This window comes from Mixophyes fleayi, chromosome 4 (assembly GCF_038048845.1).
Source record: "Mixophyes fleayi isolate aMixFle1 chromosome 4, aMixFle1.hap1, whole genome shotgun sequence".
Classification (NCBI taxonomy): domain Eukaryota; kingdom Metazoa; phylum Chordata; class Amphibia; order Anura; family Limnodynastidae; genus Mixophyes; species Mixophyes fleayi.
The window spans coordinates 145,398,309-145,416,499 of record NC_134405.1 but is presented as its reverse complement, the minus strand read 5'-3'; the positions used below and the strand labels follow the sequence as shown (position 1 = coordinate 145,416,499).

Here is an 18,191-nt window from a genome sequence, read left to right as displayed (position 1 = left end):
GGCACAGAGTGTGTGGATGAAGGAGGGCACAGAGTGTGTGGATGAAGGAGGGCACAGAGTGTGTGGATGAAGGAGGGCACAGAGTGTGAGGATGAAGGAGGGCACAGAGTGTGAGGATGAAGGAGGGCACAGAGTGTGAGGATGAAGGAGGGCACAGAGTGTGTGGATGAAGGAGGGCACAGAGTGTGTGGATGAAGGAGGGCACAGAGTGTGTGGATGAAGGAGGGCACAGAGTGTGGGGATGATGGAGGGCACAGAGTTTGTGGATGAAGGAGGGCACAGAGTATGGGGATGACGGAGGGCACAGAGTGTGTGGATGAAGGAGGGCACAGAGTGTGGGGATGAAGGAGGGCACAGAGTGTGTGGATGACGGAGGGCACATAGTGTGTGGATGAAGGGGCACATTGTGATCGTGAAGGGCACAGTGTGATGATTTTTGTACATGTTGCTTTATTTTGCTTGATCTTATTTCTTTGAATATTAGCTGTAAATTATTCTTTGACAGAAATATAATTGAAAAAAAATATAAAAAAATATTCTTTTCCATTGGATTTATGTGTATTATTTTTGCAAATAACTTACTAAGTATTTCTGTCCTGACCTAAATACTTATTACGCTATTTTGACCAAACTACTTATAAAACGGTACTGCCCGTTAATTATTTTGGAGGGGTGCCTTTAAAAAATTATGGAGACTAAGGGTGCCGCGAACTGAAAATGTTTGGGAACCCCTGGACTACATCATACCATCATCAAGAGATGATTGCAGCTTTCAAAATATACATTATCTTCAAGCGCAAAAAAGATTGACAGAAATGCATAAACGGCATACAGCTCATTAGAAAAGTACTAAAGTTGATAAAAATGAAATAAATGTGAGGAAGACGCAGACGAGAAAGTCAACAGTAAGCCAAGGATAAATAGATCAACGGATAAGGAGACACAGCAAGCTCTGGGACACAGACGTTTTATCTCTGTCTTTGTGTTATACCAACTCGCTGATAAGTATGAAGTTTAATCAAATATGCTAATGATAGTCTATTGGGAAGATATAGACTCCTCATGTCGGAGGAAACAAATATCTTGTGTTTGCAAAGCTCAATTCTCACTTTGTGCACCTTCTTATTTACTACACGCTGAACTCCCGGCATTCACTATTATGAGAATCAGTATGCATAAATGTAATAACACCCTTTTCCGTAATGAATACAAAAAGAAATATTATAGTCCATGCTTTGATAACAAAATTGGATGTACTTTTCTAGGATCAGGAACCTAGACAAGAGTGATATCTTATATCTTAGTGTCGCCACAAGTTTTCTTATCTTGAGGTTGTCTAATTTATTAAAAACATTAAAATAAATGTGATACTTTGCATTAACTATGTCTATATCTATATATAGATATATCTAGGGCTATTCAAGGCTAAAAAAAAATCTACACATGGGAATTAGAGCAGGACAAGGATCAGTTGAAATCTATGGAATGCAATGTATGGTGTCTATACTGATTAACAGACATCATCTGCTTGTAGTTTCATCCATGTCATATATATCACTGATGTCTGTTTAGGAAGCATATGGGTGCATGACAGCACAGTGGTTAGCATTGCTGTCCATAGCTCTCGGTATGAATGTGTCTATGGAGCGATATGTGTGGTGTTTGCATATTCTCTCCTTATTCATGTGACATTTATCCAGATTCTCTAGTTTCCTCTAACAAGTCATATTCATAGCGGTAGGTAATCAGGCCCGGCGCTCCCATTAGGCAAGGTTAGGCACTTGCCTAGGGCGCCGGGCTCTGGAGGGCGGCAGGAGGGCGCCACAGAATGGTAAATGACTTTAAAACTGTGCGGCGACCGCTGACTATACCTGTCACAGCCGCCGCACAGCATTCAGATGCACGGGGAGGGGGGAAGAGGCTATTGCTCACCACGGCCGCCTCTCTGCTCCGTTTCCTCCCCTCCACTTACTAGTGTCAGTGAGTGGAGGGGAGGAGACGGAGCAGAGAGGCGGTGGTGGTGAGACAAGGTAAGGAAAGACGGGGTGAGGGGGGAGGAGGGAGCCGATTTTTGCAGGGGGGGGGGGGGCGCCGATTTTGTAAAAATGCCTAGGGCACCATGGACCCTAGCAACGGCCCTGTAGGTAATAGGTTTCTGGCTAAACTGACCCTTGAGTGTGTGTTTGTAAATGTTTGTGTCACTGTAGTGAGGAAAGTAGAGTGTAAGCTTTCCGGGGGCAGGAACCAAGGTGCTGGACTGATTAAATAGTACTGAAGAATATTTTGGCTGCTATATTCAGAAAGGATAATAAATATATGGTATGACATAAAGACCAACTGATGAAATTGCTTTGATTGGAAAGAGTGTACGATGGAGCCATTGGATCACAATGAAAGTTGGAGATGCGGAAAAACATTGAATTGACTGTCCGACAAGAAAGATATTGTTGCCATGGATCTGACTCTGGGATTTTCCTGTGGCCTATTCACTCCTGTAACTGATATTGATTTTGTGAGAGAAGAAAAACAGGCTGGCTGGAAAGAGGAAAACCTTGAATCTAGTAACTTTAAAGCAGAGGGGGAACATCTAGTAACCAATTTGCATGATGTAAAGATGTTTACATTAAAGCATGGTTTATTTAAATACATTCAATCTTTTATAACCATCCTCAACATTGAAATTAGAATATGCTGCCTCAAAACATACAAAAAATCCCCTATAATGTATAGCTAAAATGTAATCAAAAAAGCAAAGAAGCAAAATGAAACAAGAGCAATGATTTTCATATAAAGGACACTTTTTTGTTTTAACGTCTTTCATTTACTACATATGCAATTAATGGGTTTGCTGGAAAGAAACCAGTGTGGTATTCTGGGTCGTGAGTCAGTGGTAATGGCATGTCATTGGCTGTGGGCCAAACACATGACAGATTCGAAAACAATACAAACAAGAAAACTAAAAAAACTATGGTGACTGGACAACACATTTTTATCTGTTACAATCAGATTATTTGTTTATGTGTAATTTACCAGATAATTTACTATATGGGTAAGATGATGTTTTCATGGCAAACAAATGATGACCTGTATTAATCTGCCTTTTATGTGCATGCAAAACATTGCCAGTGAGAAGTAAAAGAGTGATAGTGAACCTCATCATGTGCACAGCATGGTATGGAGCATAAGGTACATGCAGGCCCGGCGCTCCCATTAGGCAAGGTTAGGCACTTGCCTAGGGCGCCGGGCTCTGGAGAGCGCCTGGAGGGCGCCACAGAACTGGAAATTAATTTTAAAACTGTGCGGCGACCGCTGACCATACCTGTCACGGCCGCCGCACAGCATTCAGATGCATGGGGAGGGGGGGAAGAGGCTATTGCTCACCACCGCCGCCTCTCTGCTCCGTCTCCTCCCCTCCACTCACTAGTGTCAGTGAGTGGAGGGGAGGAGACGGAGCAGAGAGGCGGCGGTGGTGAGACAAGGTAAGAAAAAACGGGGTGAGGGGTGAGGGGGAAGGAGGGAGGAGGGAGACGATTTTTGCGGGGGACGGGGGGGGAGAGGGCGCCGATTTTGCCTAGGGCGCCATGGACCCTAGCACCGGCCCTGGGTACATGTAAATATTGCATTACTCAGTAATCTATACTTCTATGTGCTGGTGGTGCCACAATGAACATGGCTGCTGAAAGCTGTCACCAATCTTTTTGGAGTTACTCTATAAGCACCCTTTTCTACATACTGGGTACGGATCTATGTGAAAATACATTTGTACTGCAATGTCTCTCATACATACTCCAATAATTCTGGAAGCCAATGCAATCCTTATATAGATGTATAAAATGCTTCCTTTCACCTTGCAGCTGACATATAAGCAGTTTGCAGCTCAGCCCTGCATTCTCTAAGCACATTGACATTTTTTTCTAATAGAATGTTGGTAGTATCACATTTCTAAAATTTTGATTCCTTTAGTGTTTGTTTGTTTTTTGGGATGACTTGATGGTGGTTATATAAGTGCCCGATGAGTATTGACAGTGACACAGCATGAAGGAACGCCATCTATAAGACCACGCTGCCAGTACTCATAGCACCAAGAATCATGGTACAAAATTCATCTTCCAGATATACCAAAATGTATTATATTTATTAATGTGAAAGTCTGACTGTACAGTTTAATATGCTAATGTTATGTACTGGAAACAAGTCTTGTCCATTATACTGTATCTGCGATCTATAGCCCAAGCTCATCTAATGCAGTCTCCCCTCCTTCATTTATCTATAAAAATGTTCAAGTGAACGATAGCACGAATTCTTAAGTACCTCTATGTCATTCCCCACCTCCAGCTCTTTTCTACGGGAGTGACAGTGTGTAAAAAATGAACTCATGAAAATGCTCTAATTTGTCAGAACAAGATTGTAGGTTGCTGCTAATTGCAGAGACATACAGCGATCCCTGCCTATTGAAGTGCACTGCTTGATTCCTGAATATATAGAGACTTAGGAATCCTACACCTTTCATAGCTCTCCTGGGGCATCTTGTGGATGACAGTTCTGTGAAAGTTGCTAGCAGGAGACTGCTTACCTCCCTCCCAGCATGTCTGGTTATAAAACTTTTCATGGCTGCACTGATGCCAATGGAGAGCAACAGAGCAGAGTGTTTTAGTCAGGTCGTGCACTCCCTAGGGTGCATTGTTTTGTACTTTTTGTGAAGTGGAAGGTTTGTGCCAGTTTTGTGCCAGTTTTTAGGTCTCCTTAATAAAATATGAGTGCGCTCTGTAAGCTATATCTAAATAAAATGGATAAAAGATGCATTGTTTCCAGAATAACAATAATTCATACAACAAAGTACTGTACACAGAGCATTCCAGCCTACATGAGCTTACAAACTTAGCCCCTAGTAAAACTAGAAATAAAATGACATGTCCACATACACTTATTATGAATTCAAAGGTGATGTTTTTTATACTGTCACTGTTTTACATCATGCAACAACGATGTTGCATCAAGAAGTTGAAGACACATCATAGAGCTCTGAAAGAATTTCTATTGTAGTACAGACCATCCTATTTCTTAAATACTAAAATCAACTTTGTACAATAGAGAAAGACGTCAAGGTAATAAATAAATAAGTATATAACCAGCAGGATATCGAGGTACCAGATATAAAAAACAGGGATACTATTTTAGAATAATATTTAGTACATCTGTACAAAAGGAAGCAAGTGAGCGAACAATTGGTAAATTAGATGTTCAGATATTATATTGTAAGTTGGTGTTACATGTCCATAATTCTAAAGCAGCAACAAAACACTGACAAGGACATTTATGAAAGCTACACATGAATGAACGGTGTAGAAAATACAGTGTTGCCACTGACAACCAGTGCAATTCTAACTGTAATTTTTCAAATGCGGTTTAGAAACTGAAAGCAAACTTACGATGGGTAATGGGCGGCACTACTTCTCTATACAGGTACCCGTAGAATAATTTTCCGGAATTGAATTATGGGAATTGCATTTCAGTACATTAAATGATTCACACAAAATCATATATTATATTGTAAAGAGCTCTCACACATTTTATTTAAAAATAATAAAATACTTAAACACAATGATGATCCTTAAAGGTAATTAGACGTATGGCTTTTGTCTAGCAAATGCACAACTTTTTCATAAAGCAGTATATATACTTTGTTAATGTTCTGCTCATAAACAAAATGTTGTCGCACTGTTGCTTTACCACTTAGATGGGGAGCGCAAGTGGCTGACCGTGGGGTGACTGCAGGCATGAAAAACATTTTTTAAAACTAGTTAATCTGAAAACCTACAGAGACAAAATTGTACTACATTAATTGTATGCGTATATGGCATGTTACTGTGTATTTACTACATACATGCGGCCCTGCCTACATTTATAATCAAAGATTTATGGTGGATGCTTGGCATTGTCATGATGCAAGGTGTTCCCAGTAGCACCTCAGCTCATACGTCACTGGTTTCCCATCTTCAATACTACTGTCCCTGGTGTATATTTGCTTAATCAATTAGTTTTGTTAGAGTGCAATCAACTCCAAGTTTGTAAAGGCGTATAAAACAGTATGGAAACAGGCCAAGTCTAACAGTGTAGCACTTTTCTAAGTACATGGAGCTATCAGCAATAAGAGCATTACGATTTCAACCACAAATGTAATGCTGAATATAATAAATCAACCTTTTCTGCTAAATTCTTTTAGTGGTTGTTGAATAAGGCACTTCTACCCTCTACCCACTACCCTTTGCAAGTGAGATCATCTTTCATTGCTAGCTGTATTAAAGCCTAGTTGCTTTCACACCTAGACTTCAGTACACTTATAATGTCTATGACCTAATTGTACTATGAAACAGTTAAAATACATGCTTATATTTCAGCTCTTATCTTTAAAGCAACACCTTGGTTGTGTGACCTTTTCTAGGTATTCTGCATGCTGAGATGGTTTGGCCAAAATGAATATATTTGGCAGGTAGCATGAAAGAGGTGCAATAGTTACATATAACAACTATGCCATTCTTCCTTCTGGGACTTAAGATAGACGGCCATAGTCAAACTGGACTTCAAAGTGTCCATGGACACAATTCTCCACACTATGGCACAGTAAATGAAGGCAGGACAGAGATTGGAATTAGATGGGACAGATTACAAGTAAAAAAGTGTAATGAGAACAAGCAAAGAGACAAAGGTAACTGGAGAAATTGTAGCAGTAAGGACCACAGTACTGTCTCCTATTGAAAAGTTAACAGTGGACAACTAACTACTCATATTGGACCTCATTTAGAGTCCGTCTAAGAAGTGTAGGAGTGGGAGTGTGCTGCAGCTTGGTAGAGTACTACGAGTGGCAAGCAACCCCAGTTACATCCCACTCTTAATACCCTATCGAGCTGTGAGCAGCTCCTGCAGCTAGCTAACTGCTTGCGCCACTTAATTCCTGCCGCACAGCTTTAGCCCTGTTTTGACGTGTGTTGCGGCTGCGCCTCACTGCGACTAGGATGTAATTACATGGTCACGCCTTCACAATTTCGCGTTCCGCCCATTCTCTCGTAGTGAGTCGCAAGCTGTCATAAGTGTTAATTGCGTCCAAGATGCAGGCGGATATGGTTCTTGTTGCACATGTGTGGTAGTGTTTTTTTGTTCGATGTGCCTAAAACGGACTTTGGGTCCAACTCTAAATGAGGTCCATTGTGTAGTCTTATGGCTGCACGTTTTCCAATAGGGAAAAAAAATCCCACTATTTAAAAGAAACATCTTAATTTCTCAAGTTGCCTGAATTTCAAAGCACTGCATTACATAACATACTTCTTTACAAACCACTCTTCAATCATCCATAAGTTCCTGAGCAAGCATTAGCAAAACCAAATGAAAAAAATGTACATGCATTTCGCTGGTTCGTAAACTGGACGTTATGGATTTGCCACATTATTTAATAACCATTTCCCATCCAAAGCACTTTTGTGAGTGCAGAAAAATGATTCACATGTACAAAGCATTAAAGTCAATTAACCTTTCTTCTGTGATTCCCAACAGCCTGCTTGTAATGTTCACGTCAACATCTCTTATCACATATGACAAGAGGTCTATTATCCTCAAATCATCTCTCTAACTTCAAATGCTAATGCATTTTTCCCTGCAGTACTAAAAAATGTAATTATATAATTATTTTCATAACTGTTCCTATGTAGTGGATATGGGGTATAAGGGTGAAACTTAGAAATGTGGGATGGATAACGTGATCGAGCATTGACTTGGAAGGTGTATAGTATTTTTATTAAAAAGCTGTATAATTAAGGCAAATTTAATGAGGCAAGCTTGTGACAATAAAATGTATTATAGAATTTAGATCCTATGTAATTTGTTCATCATTTACTATGCTGCATTGAAATATCTATGTGAATGTACAACAGGAACTATTGACCGGGGGGCGGTCAAACACGTCATTTTGGCCCCGCCCCCAGCGAAGGAAATGACATTTTATCACGTGGGGAGGGGCCAAAATGACGCGATTCATCGTGAATCGCATTATTCTGACCGGGAAATTGCGGGATGCGGGAGACTTGCCTGCTCTCCTAGGAGTCTGGGTGAACGACCCGGATTTTGGGAGTCTCCCGGACATTCCGGTAGAGGTGACAAATGTGCTCATAGCTCTCTTGCTGTGACATACAGGAAAAGCTGGCCTGTGAGACAGTAATGCACAGAGAGATCACTCTAAAATATATACTTTCTCCTGGGTAAAGTCAATTGTTTGTTTTTTTTAAAATTGCGCACAAGCTACTATATAATAAAGAAATAGAAAAGGCCTTAGGCAGTAGAAACTGGTCACAAGTTCTTTTGAATCAGTTATTGCCCTCTATTTCTACTTCAAGTTGTATAATAATATTTCTGTAGTACTGCTTTACCTACCTTCTATAAAATGTATTACTAAGTCAGCCTGTAGTGCAAACATAAGCTAGAGAGTTATTTTGTTAGTGTCAGTTGTATAATACACTTATCTCCTCATTAATCCTACACATCTTACGCCTGTCCAATAACTTGTCACATGAAGCAGCTCTGGGGTATGGACTAAGCAGGGAAGAATGAACTAAGAGTATACAATGGAAAAACAGAAACAATCCCTAAATTGGTTCATAACTTGTAAAGAGAGCTAATATGACACTATAGAATATGCACATGCTAGATAGTAAACCATGTGGCAGGTTTTAAACATATCTTTTTGGAATTAGTAAAAAATATAAACTGTGACATATTTAAGAACACTGGTGAAAAAGAAAAAGTTGACGTTACACAAAACAACCAATAAAATTTGATCATTTATTTTTAGAGTATGAAAGCAGACATCTGACTGGTCGGTTTGGTTGCTATGAGCAACACCACATTCTTTCTTGATAACATTCTTCACTAATTTATTCCGCTGTTTACAGAAAAATAAAGTTTAAACCACAGTACAGCATCTTTTTCATACACTGTTCCTAACTAAATGGTTACTACATCTTCAGAACATTTCACTATGGATCCAGTCAGGCTTTAAACTGGGACGAAAATCACTGAAGGGGTTTTCTCTTAAGTATCAGAATATGTGATATCAGTTGAAAGAGAAACAGTTGTATAAACAGGAGAAAAGCTACAGAGAAAGTTGAATTACTTCCTCCTTTCTTTTCTTTCTTATTTGTGAAGCTGGAGAAATACACATTACGACAGGAAGTAGCTCATTTGACAGCGGGTCCCTTTTTAATACAGTGGTTATGCCAATTTGTCCCAAAAGTAGGTCAAAAAATAAATCAGAGACATCCAAACTCTGTGGTGAACAAGAAACCATTTGCACAGACATTTATCTGCTGTCATTTGGGCACATCAAGTGATTTCTTGTTCAAATGCTCTTCTTGTAAAATCACATGCTGTTTATATAAAATATGCATACATTCTCCTCCTCATTCTGGTGATTGTACTATACTCTTCTAATGCTGGATTAACAAGCAGATATGTCATGCTTTACTGGTACTGCAATGTCATGTGACACTCAGACATGTCTTTGTCATTTGTTCTCTTCTATCCATGCATGAGATCTATAGAGCGGAATCAAACTGAAACCAGGCTGTGATGCTGTCTACTAATAGTCACATGATCTTTTGATGGTACATGTGTGTGCTTAGTGTGTGTGTTATATATATATATATATATATATATATATATATATATATATATATATATATATATATATATATATATATATATATATGATGTTAAATACCTTTGTGGCAAAAAAGACAAAGGTATTATAGGAGTGATACCTTTATTGGCTAACCCCCAAAAAAATATATATGTAATATTTATATATATTCCGTCTCTTCTGTTTTTATATAGAGTTATGTTCAAATGATCATGAGAAAATAATTAATCACAGCAATAGTGACACTGAAGTACATTTATACTTACTAAAAGTATGTTTGTAACATCAAGCCATGACAAATATGGACCTGATGTACACAATATGACAAGTGGAGCATAATGCATACTTGCCAACTTTTCCGCATTGGCTTCAGAGAGATCCCGGGTGAGGTGGGTGTGCGTGGGTGGGGCTTCACGAATTGCAGCATTTTGGGGCTAAGATGATGCAATATTTGCGTCATTAAGCCCCCGCCACTTATCTATTGCGTGGGTGAGAACCAGGAGGTTGCCCTGCTCTCCCGGGAGCCCGGGATGTCTCTCAGAAATGCGGGAGTCTCCCGGATATTCCGTAAGAGTAGGCAACTATGTGTTAAAGAAAAGCAGCTAATGAATCTCTAGAGACTGAAGTGTCTTTTACATTTCTGTCTCCATTACTGAAGTCATGTTGTCTTACTTGTCAGTCATTTATTAAATCTTGGTCTCCATGAAAATGGCCACCTCCATAGGCATCAATACATGGACATAGGACACAATTTCTGAACTGTGTCATCATGCCACAGATGGCGAAGCCAACCACGTCTTGTACTGGCTCAGCATCAGGGAGAATGCCAGACTCTTCAGGGAGTGAGGGAGACATTCAGGGAGAGTTGGCAAGTATGGCATAATGATTGTCGTGCATTCTATCATAGAGGCTCAATTTCACCTGGGGTCCTACCTCCCATCGGAGGAATCGTCATTATTCAGAAATTAGCTTCAAGTAATTTAAATAAAATAACATTAAAAAAGTATACTTGTGCTTATAATCGTAACAAGCACTGTCCAAAAATCTTACATTGTTCACAGCATACACAACCAGGTCATCCCAACAGAGAATTATATGACAAATATATGACTCTGGGCCCTATTTATTAGAGAAGAACCCTCATTTCTCCCTACTAAACAAACCCTCCTCTTGTCTGTGCAGCAAAAGTATCCCCATGGGAGAAACCTATGTAACAAGGATCGCCCTGCAAACCCTGTGAAATATTATTGATAATTTGAGGTTATTAGTTTTTCAATTGGTGTGATAAGCAGCAATAGAAAATCTAGGTTACCGCCAAAGCTTGTTGAATAGACTCCTAAAAGTTTTTGCTATCCAAGCCCTCTGACCCCACTATCTCAAAATGACACATACACAGGCTCCAAACAGTTTCATTTGGCTGTTTTGGCAAATCATCAGACCCCTATATGTGGGGTCTGGTTAAACGAAAAAGGTTGATAAGTCTAGTGGTGGGAAAATGACATAAGGCACATGTAAACTCACCAACTATCAACCACGTTCATGAGTCAATATGATTAAAATGGAAAGATCTTTTTCAAATTTTGATTGTGAATAATAGTTAGATTTCCCAATTACATTTTGTAGTATAACTTAGGGGTATATTTACTAAACAGCGGGTTTGAAAAAGTGGATATGTTGCCTATAGCAACCAATCAGATTCTAGCATTTTTAATTTTTTTAGTGCACTCCACAAAATGACAGCTAGAATCTGATTGGTTGCTATAGGCAACATCAACACCCTTTCAAACACGCAGTTTAGTAAATATACCCCTTTGTGTATACTTTTATTATGCAAACATGGCTCTGTTACCTATTTTTTTTTTTATTATTATTCTTCATTTACTGAATAATATTAATTGGCAAATCAAAAACTGCCATAAAGTCCACCACAATCCTACCTTTTTCAGTTTGCCACTCTTGGTCCCCACAAATGCAAGTGAATGATTTTTGTAGACATAGGCAATAACAGAGGTCATTCTGTCCCGGTCCTCTGTAAAAATGGGGTACCCTCGAACCATTTCAGATACTCCCAGTGGAGCGTTCATGTCCAAACCGCAGAAATCATCAGCAATTGTTATGAGCTATAGAAAATATAAGAGAGGTGCAGAGTTATTATTGTATTAGGCAACATAATTACAGACTAAACGACTTTAGATTAACAGGCATTTTCCAGGAATAAGAAAACTGAAAATTCCAAATTTTTTGACAGTTTTAAAGTATTTAACCTAGTAAATTTATGCTAGTGGTTTATGTTTGTTACACGCATGGGTTAAATAGGAAATTGGAGCACCCAGATAAAATCCATGCAAACACAAGAACATACAAACTCCACATAGTGAACTAGTCAGAATGGAACTAAGTGCTCTATAAACATGTAGAATGATGACATGGATTGTAAATACTAAGCACTATTTATTAAAGCACTTTGAGGGAAGGGCTTGTTGCACTCTGTAATTGCAAGTTAATCTCATCTGTATTCCATAGGTATAACAAATTCTTACTTTTTCGGTGGATAAACAGATATGTAAAATATATGTGTTTGAGAACTCGAAGTCGATAGTTGAATTAATGTAAGATAACTATCAACTGATAAAGACAGGTTATATAGACTATGGTAATCTAAGGAAGAAGGGAAATGGAGGCCCCCTGGGCTAAGGGGGCATCTATTCCCCCATGAGACTCCCATGTGAGCCGCACCCCCCCCCGATCTGCTTGCCACCCCCCCGCCCCACCCCAAGCGCTTACCTCTTTCTGTCTCCTGTCACTGTAGTCCTTCCGCGGCGCGCTGTAAGCTCCTTATTGAGGAGATCTCGTGAGAGTGAGACTCACGAGATCTCCTCAGTAAGGAGACTACTGAGCGCCGCAGAAAGACTACAGTGACAGGCTCAGCAGCATTGATCGGGCCGCTGATCACTGTCAAGGGCCCCCTGGATGCCCGAGGCCAATATGCTGTAGCCCGGTTAGACCTCGGGTTAATCCAGCCCTATGTATATCTCATAGCTGTCTACTCTACCTGGAATGTCTGGGAGGCTCACAAATTTTTGGGAGCTCTCCTGGACTTCAGGGAGAGCAGGGTAAACTCCTGAATCCATTGGTGAAGTGGGTGGGATAGGTCGGGGTTAATCGTGTCATCCAGGCCCCATCAGTGCTATAATAGGTTGAAATTGGTATTAGCAGGGGCAGGGCTTAATGACGTGATTAGCATGGCCACGCCCCCAGGACACGGCCAACTTTGGAGATCTCCCAGAGGGGTGATCTCCAAAGTTGGCAAGTATGGTATATCTATCTTCACTAAGGGCTGGTAGCATACTTTAGCCTATGTTTATCCCAGGGGAAAATGCATTTTAGATGTGACCTAATTAGCATATAAATATATTTAAGGCTAATAGTAATATTTGAATAGCGAACTTTGCATACCCAGAACTGTGTAGGCGACAAGAGGACATCCACTACTACAGGAAAGACAGATTCACCATCCTCAAGGGAGGTTGTTCCATTAATTCCATTTAAAAATGGATTTTGTGCCTTTGAGGTCTTACTTACCAGGCATGGTATCTCTAGTTTTTATTAATGGATAGCATTATTGAGATGATTGATTCCAGGAATTATACAGTGCCATTTATGGGGTCATGACATTTTTGTCCACATGTGAAGTTAAATTGGCAGATTCATCTCTGGGGTAATGTTTTGCTTTCTCTGCATCAATAACTTAGAAAGGTTGAAGTTGATGGACGTCTGAGTGTGTGTGTGTGTGTGTGTGTGTGTGTGTGTGTATGTATGTTTGTGTGTGTGTGTATGTGTATTTCTGTGTGTCACAGAAATGTAGGAATATCCTAAAGAGTGATACCAAAGGAAACAGAAAGTGTAAGGACATATTATATGGGTGATGAAGACATGTTAATATAGAAGGGAAGGCATGGCCAAAAAATAGGAAACAAAAAGCCCCAACACATTCTTCTGCCTCTCTACTTCTTTCACCAATTCATGCACTCATGAGACCTGTGCTGTGATCTACCTTATTACATTTCCATAATTTAATATCCTACTACCCCTAATTTCCATGCTTTCCAGTTTTCCAAACATGTGTTCTGCAGGTTTACAGTTATATAACTGACATACTGAAAATATTGAAATATTCTTACAAAATCGCGGTGATGATCTGCAGCCTCATTAATCAAACATGGAAGGAATGTACGAGAGGAAAACATTAATTTGACCCTCCTCCTACGCAGCCCTGAAACTTTACAAATAATAACAGTCTTTTATCATCTGGCAAAGCACACATAACAAACCTTTACTCTGCACGGGTTTGAAAGGTTTTCCTCAGAAAAGCTTGCATACAACTGCATTTATTTGTCTTCATTAGGCTCTACAACGTTTTTAAAAGTGCAGCACTTTTTTCCATTGGTAACCACAAATTGCTATGCAGTTAACGCTGACAAATGTTATAGCCATTAGAGGGGCGAACAGCATAATTGAGTATGAATTCACAGGCGCAAACAGAAAAGACTAAAGTCTCATCAGATGATGCAGTTCAGTAGCAAATAGATCCAAAGTAACTGTGTAATTACATGTAACTGCATAAAGTATAGCAGTAGTAGTGCCGCATTGATATGCCGCATCAAAATAAACTTCTGTTTTACAGCTATTAACTGCACTTACATCTCAGCACTGAGCAATCACGAAGAATTGCAGCCATTGATTTAACACTTTCTATTCCACATTATATGAAGGGCTGTTCATACATCAAACCTCTTAATAGTTCTGATTTTTGCTGGACTATCCCCATTCTCAGACACCAAGGAGACCCAACCTATTGGCAGTTGGGCATGGTTTAGTGGGGATGTTGGGAGGGTCTGGCTGATCAGTGGGGCGTGGTTTGGGAAGATTCTGACTTTGTACTTGACCGTGGTTAAAACATAGTGAAATAGCAGCAGTCACCATTGCGTGGTCTGTTCAAGCACCGCTGCCTCTCTTCATTCCGGGGGGCTATTTACAAAGGTGCGTTCAGCCATAAAAATGGAGAAAACAGCAGTTTTCTCCATGACATGGGCATCACAAAATTTATGAAGGCTTCAACGCAGAAGAAATAATAGATTTCTCCTGCCATAACCCATTTAATGTTGCTTAATGCAGATATAATATATCAAAATGGGGTCTGTGATGGTATCCAATTTATTAAGCTGTGAAAAGTTTTGCATTTCGCAAGTAAGGTATCACTATCTCAGGATGGCCTTACTCTCCGGATCCACTGGGGCCCTCCCAGGTGACACACCATTTACTGGCAGCCTTAATTTGCTACTGAACTATAAGATGTCTTCGTGGAGGAGCAGTGTCTTCACCAGGGCTCCCAGAGCAGCCCCGGCATGATAAATTGCAGTGGTACTGTATTATGTATCGCTGCAACTTACTTTTTAATAATAAGGGGCCTGAATCATTAAGGATCTTAACTTAAGAAACTTCTTATTTCAGTCTCCTGGACAAAACCATGTTACAATGCAAGGGGTGCAAATTAGTATTCTGTTTTGCACATAAGTTAAATACTGACTGTTTTTTCATGTAGCACACAAATATCAACTTTAAATTTCAGTGTACAAATAAGCTATCAAGTATTTGTGTGCTACATGACAAAACAGTCAGTATTTAACTTATGTGCAAAACAGAATACTAATTTGCACCCCTTGCATTGTAACATGGTTTTGTCCAGGAGACTGAAATAAGAAGTTTCTTAAGTTAAGATTCTTAATGAATCAGGCCCAAGGTGCCTACTTTCTCACTACATCTGATTGTGTGATAGCAAGCATATTTCGCTAGGTTTGGTCAACAAACATGCTGTTTATAATGTGTACAGACCCTTCCCACTTTTTGAAATTTGTTTTTCTTTTTAGATGTTTCTTGATGGAATGAGCAACATTTGGTGATGTCAAAACACAGGATGACTTCACACAAACAACATTAGGAAAGGCTGCATCAAACCACCAAATGTCCATATTTAAACCTCGTACCCACTAGCCTTATACACTGTACTAGTGTCTGTAACCAGGTCTGAAGACGGAAAGCATTGATTTTACTACAGTCTCGCAAGGTTACTCATGTTGAGAAACGCTGTGTTTTTCGAATGCTGTATGCTCCATTCACTTGAATTTACTGCAAACAAATGCATTGGGACTAGGCACTCTCCAATGACCTCCTGAACGCAAAAATGTAAAACAAACTCCGGTTGGTATCGGGCTTTAGATAGTTCCAGCAAACTCCGAGGTCAAAGCACAAGCAGTTTACAGCTTGCTAAAGTCATGCTTATTTAGATAGCTTTACACTATTATTGCTGGTTTAGTGAGGTTCAACCTGCACTGTATTATAAATCTAATCAATATTATTTACAGGACTTTATCACAGTCTGCATGATACTCCCAGTCGCCTAGAATGCCAACATTTCGGGGGTGCCTAAAACTCTAAATGAAAGACCTGGGGGTAAATGTATCAATATGCGGGTTCTTCAACACCCGCGTGTTCAGCCTCTTCCGCGATTAAATTTCAAGCGGCGCTGCATTGTAAAGGGTTAACTTCCCTTTACAATGCAGCGCCGCTTGAAATTTAATCGCGGAAGAGGCTGAACACGCGGGTGTTGAAGAACCCGCATATTGATACATTTACCCCCTAATGTGACTAATGTACTATTTTATTTTTATTGACTGCCCCCCCCCCCTCCCACACTAAGCGTCTGCCGCCTCAGGGAGTTTAATGGCTGACAATGAGGAAGAGGGGAAGTGTTTAACTATTTAAATTAACTTGCGCACAACCTGTGTGTTTCCTATCTTGACCAGTGATGTTATCGGCTGCTTCTCCTCTATTTCAGTGATAGGCTAGGAGCATGCCGCTATGCAGTGACATCACTGTGCAGTGCCATGCACTCAGTCACCGACGCTGAGGAGGAACTGCGGTCATTGGCACTGAGTAGCTCCCCCTCCTCTGCGCATCATTGTGCCTATGCGTGAGCCAGAACTAAAAGAACAGATTTTGACTTTTAGTTCTTTAAAAAAAAAAAGTTAAAATAAAGTGTTAAAAAGGAAAACGACAAACTACATTATATATAGTATATAACTTATATATTATGTTGTTTTATACCTACACATTGTATTAACAAAATAAATACTGTTTAACAGTAATGCATTAACAATTATTTTATTCTAAGAATAAAGTATTTTTTAATGCTTTTTTTCTGGTAACGCCATCCTGAGATAATGTCATTAGAACAGGCATTGCGGCAGTACTTGACAACAATATTGACGGTACTCAACTAAGGGGGCTTTATAACAGCGACTGGGAAAGCTAACCGGGAAAGCAGGAACCATGTACTCTATAAGTGTGCATAATTTTAGAATATTTCATGCAGCTTTGGAAAGGTCCTAATAACTATAATCATTTGACTGCACAATTTTCACTACAAGAACAAAAAAATAATTTCAAGTCTTGAGAAAAAAAAATCCCAAAACTTAGCACAAAATGATTTGCAAATAATAGTCTTGCCATGTAAACTAGTGCAAAAATAATGAATGCAAAGAAAACTGACATTCATCATAATCACAAAAAAAGTAATGTTTTAAGAAAAAACTTATTTATTAAATAGGCCTTTTTGTGAACAATAATGATCCAAATTAGATAAACATGTCATGATTTTGGCAAGCTTGTCAATTAATACAACTATATCACAGCTCGTGTGGCCAGGACTAAGGTGGCTGTCTGACTCTGTGTACAGAACCACTATTCAGCTATTTAATATGTTTTTTAAAGCGTTAGCATATATTTTATAATATTATTGATGAACTGGCAAACACTGAACACAAGATGAGGTGAACAAATAAAATCCTAATAATCCCTACCTTTAAAAGTGATTTATCTGTCTCTAGCTGACCAGACAAGAAAAAAGTCTGGTACATTATTAGTAATCCAGTATGTGTTTATTATATGAGATAATTGGTGGTCCTGCCGTATAGCAGCAGGTCTGTGGATGAAAGGTAAAGTGTGGAGAAGGAGCTCCTCCCAGGTTGTGCATGATTACTCCTTAAATAGACCTCATATAATACTGAAATAGAAAACATAATGATGTATGATGCTTTTACAGACTATAATCCACCAGCTTTATTTTGTAATACAAATGCAAGAAAAGCTTATGTCTGTGCATAGGTGACTTAATATATTAATTCCAGTGGTAAAAAGAAGTATACATGAGAACTGCCCACCATCTACCTTCACTGGCATGACTCGGGTCTGTAATATGTTTATAATAAAGTCTGTTTGACTGTATAGTGAGTGCAATCATGACTGTATGTCTAACTTTTGAACTTTAATTGATCTGTTTGATCTGCTGTGCTGTTGTGGCGCACCTGAGATGTCTCTGGGGAATATGGGATGTTATATAGAGATTCTCATTATCCACAGTCATTGTATTTACAGTATGTGTATTGAT

At 39.4% G+C, this 18,191-nt stretch overlaps 1 protein-coding gene across 2 annotated transcripts in view; it reads right to left on the bottom strand.

Annotated features, from left to right (window-relative positions):
• Nucleotides 1-18,191, bottom strand: part of PLXNA4 (plexin A4) — a 591,306-nt gene that overhangs the window by 477,804 nt on the left and 95,311 nt on the right. For both annotated transcript variants that reach the window (XM_075208549.1, XM_075208550.1), the window contains exon 3: nucleotides 11,623-11,805. In XM_075208549.1, the coding sequence (XP_075064650.1) occupies nucleotides 11,623-11,805 (183 nt within the window). The remainder of the gene's footprint in view (nucleotides 1-11,622; nucleotides 11,806-18,191) is intronic.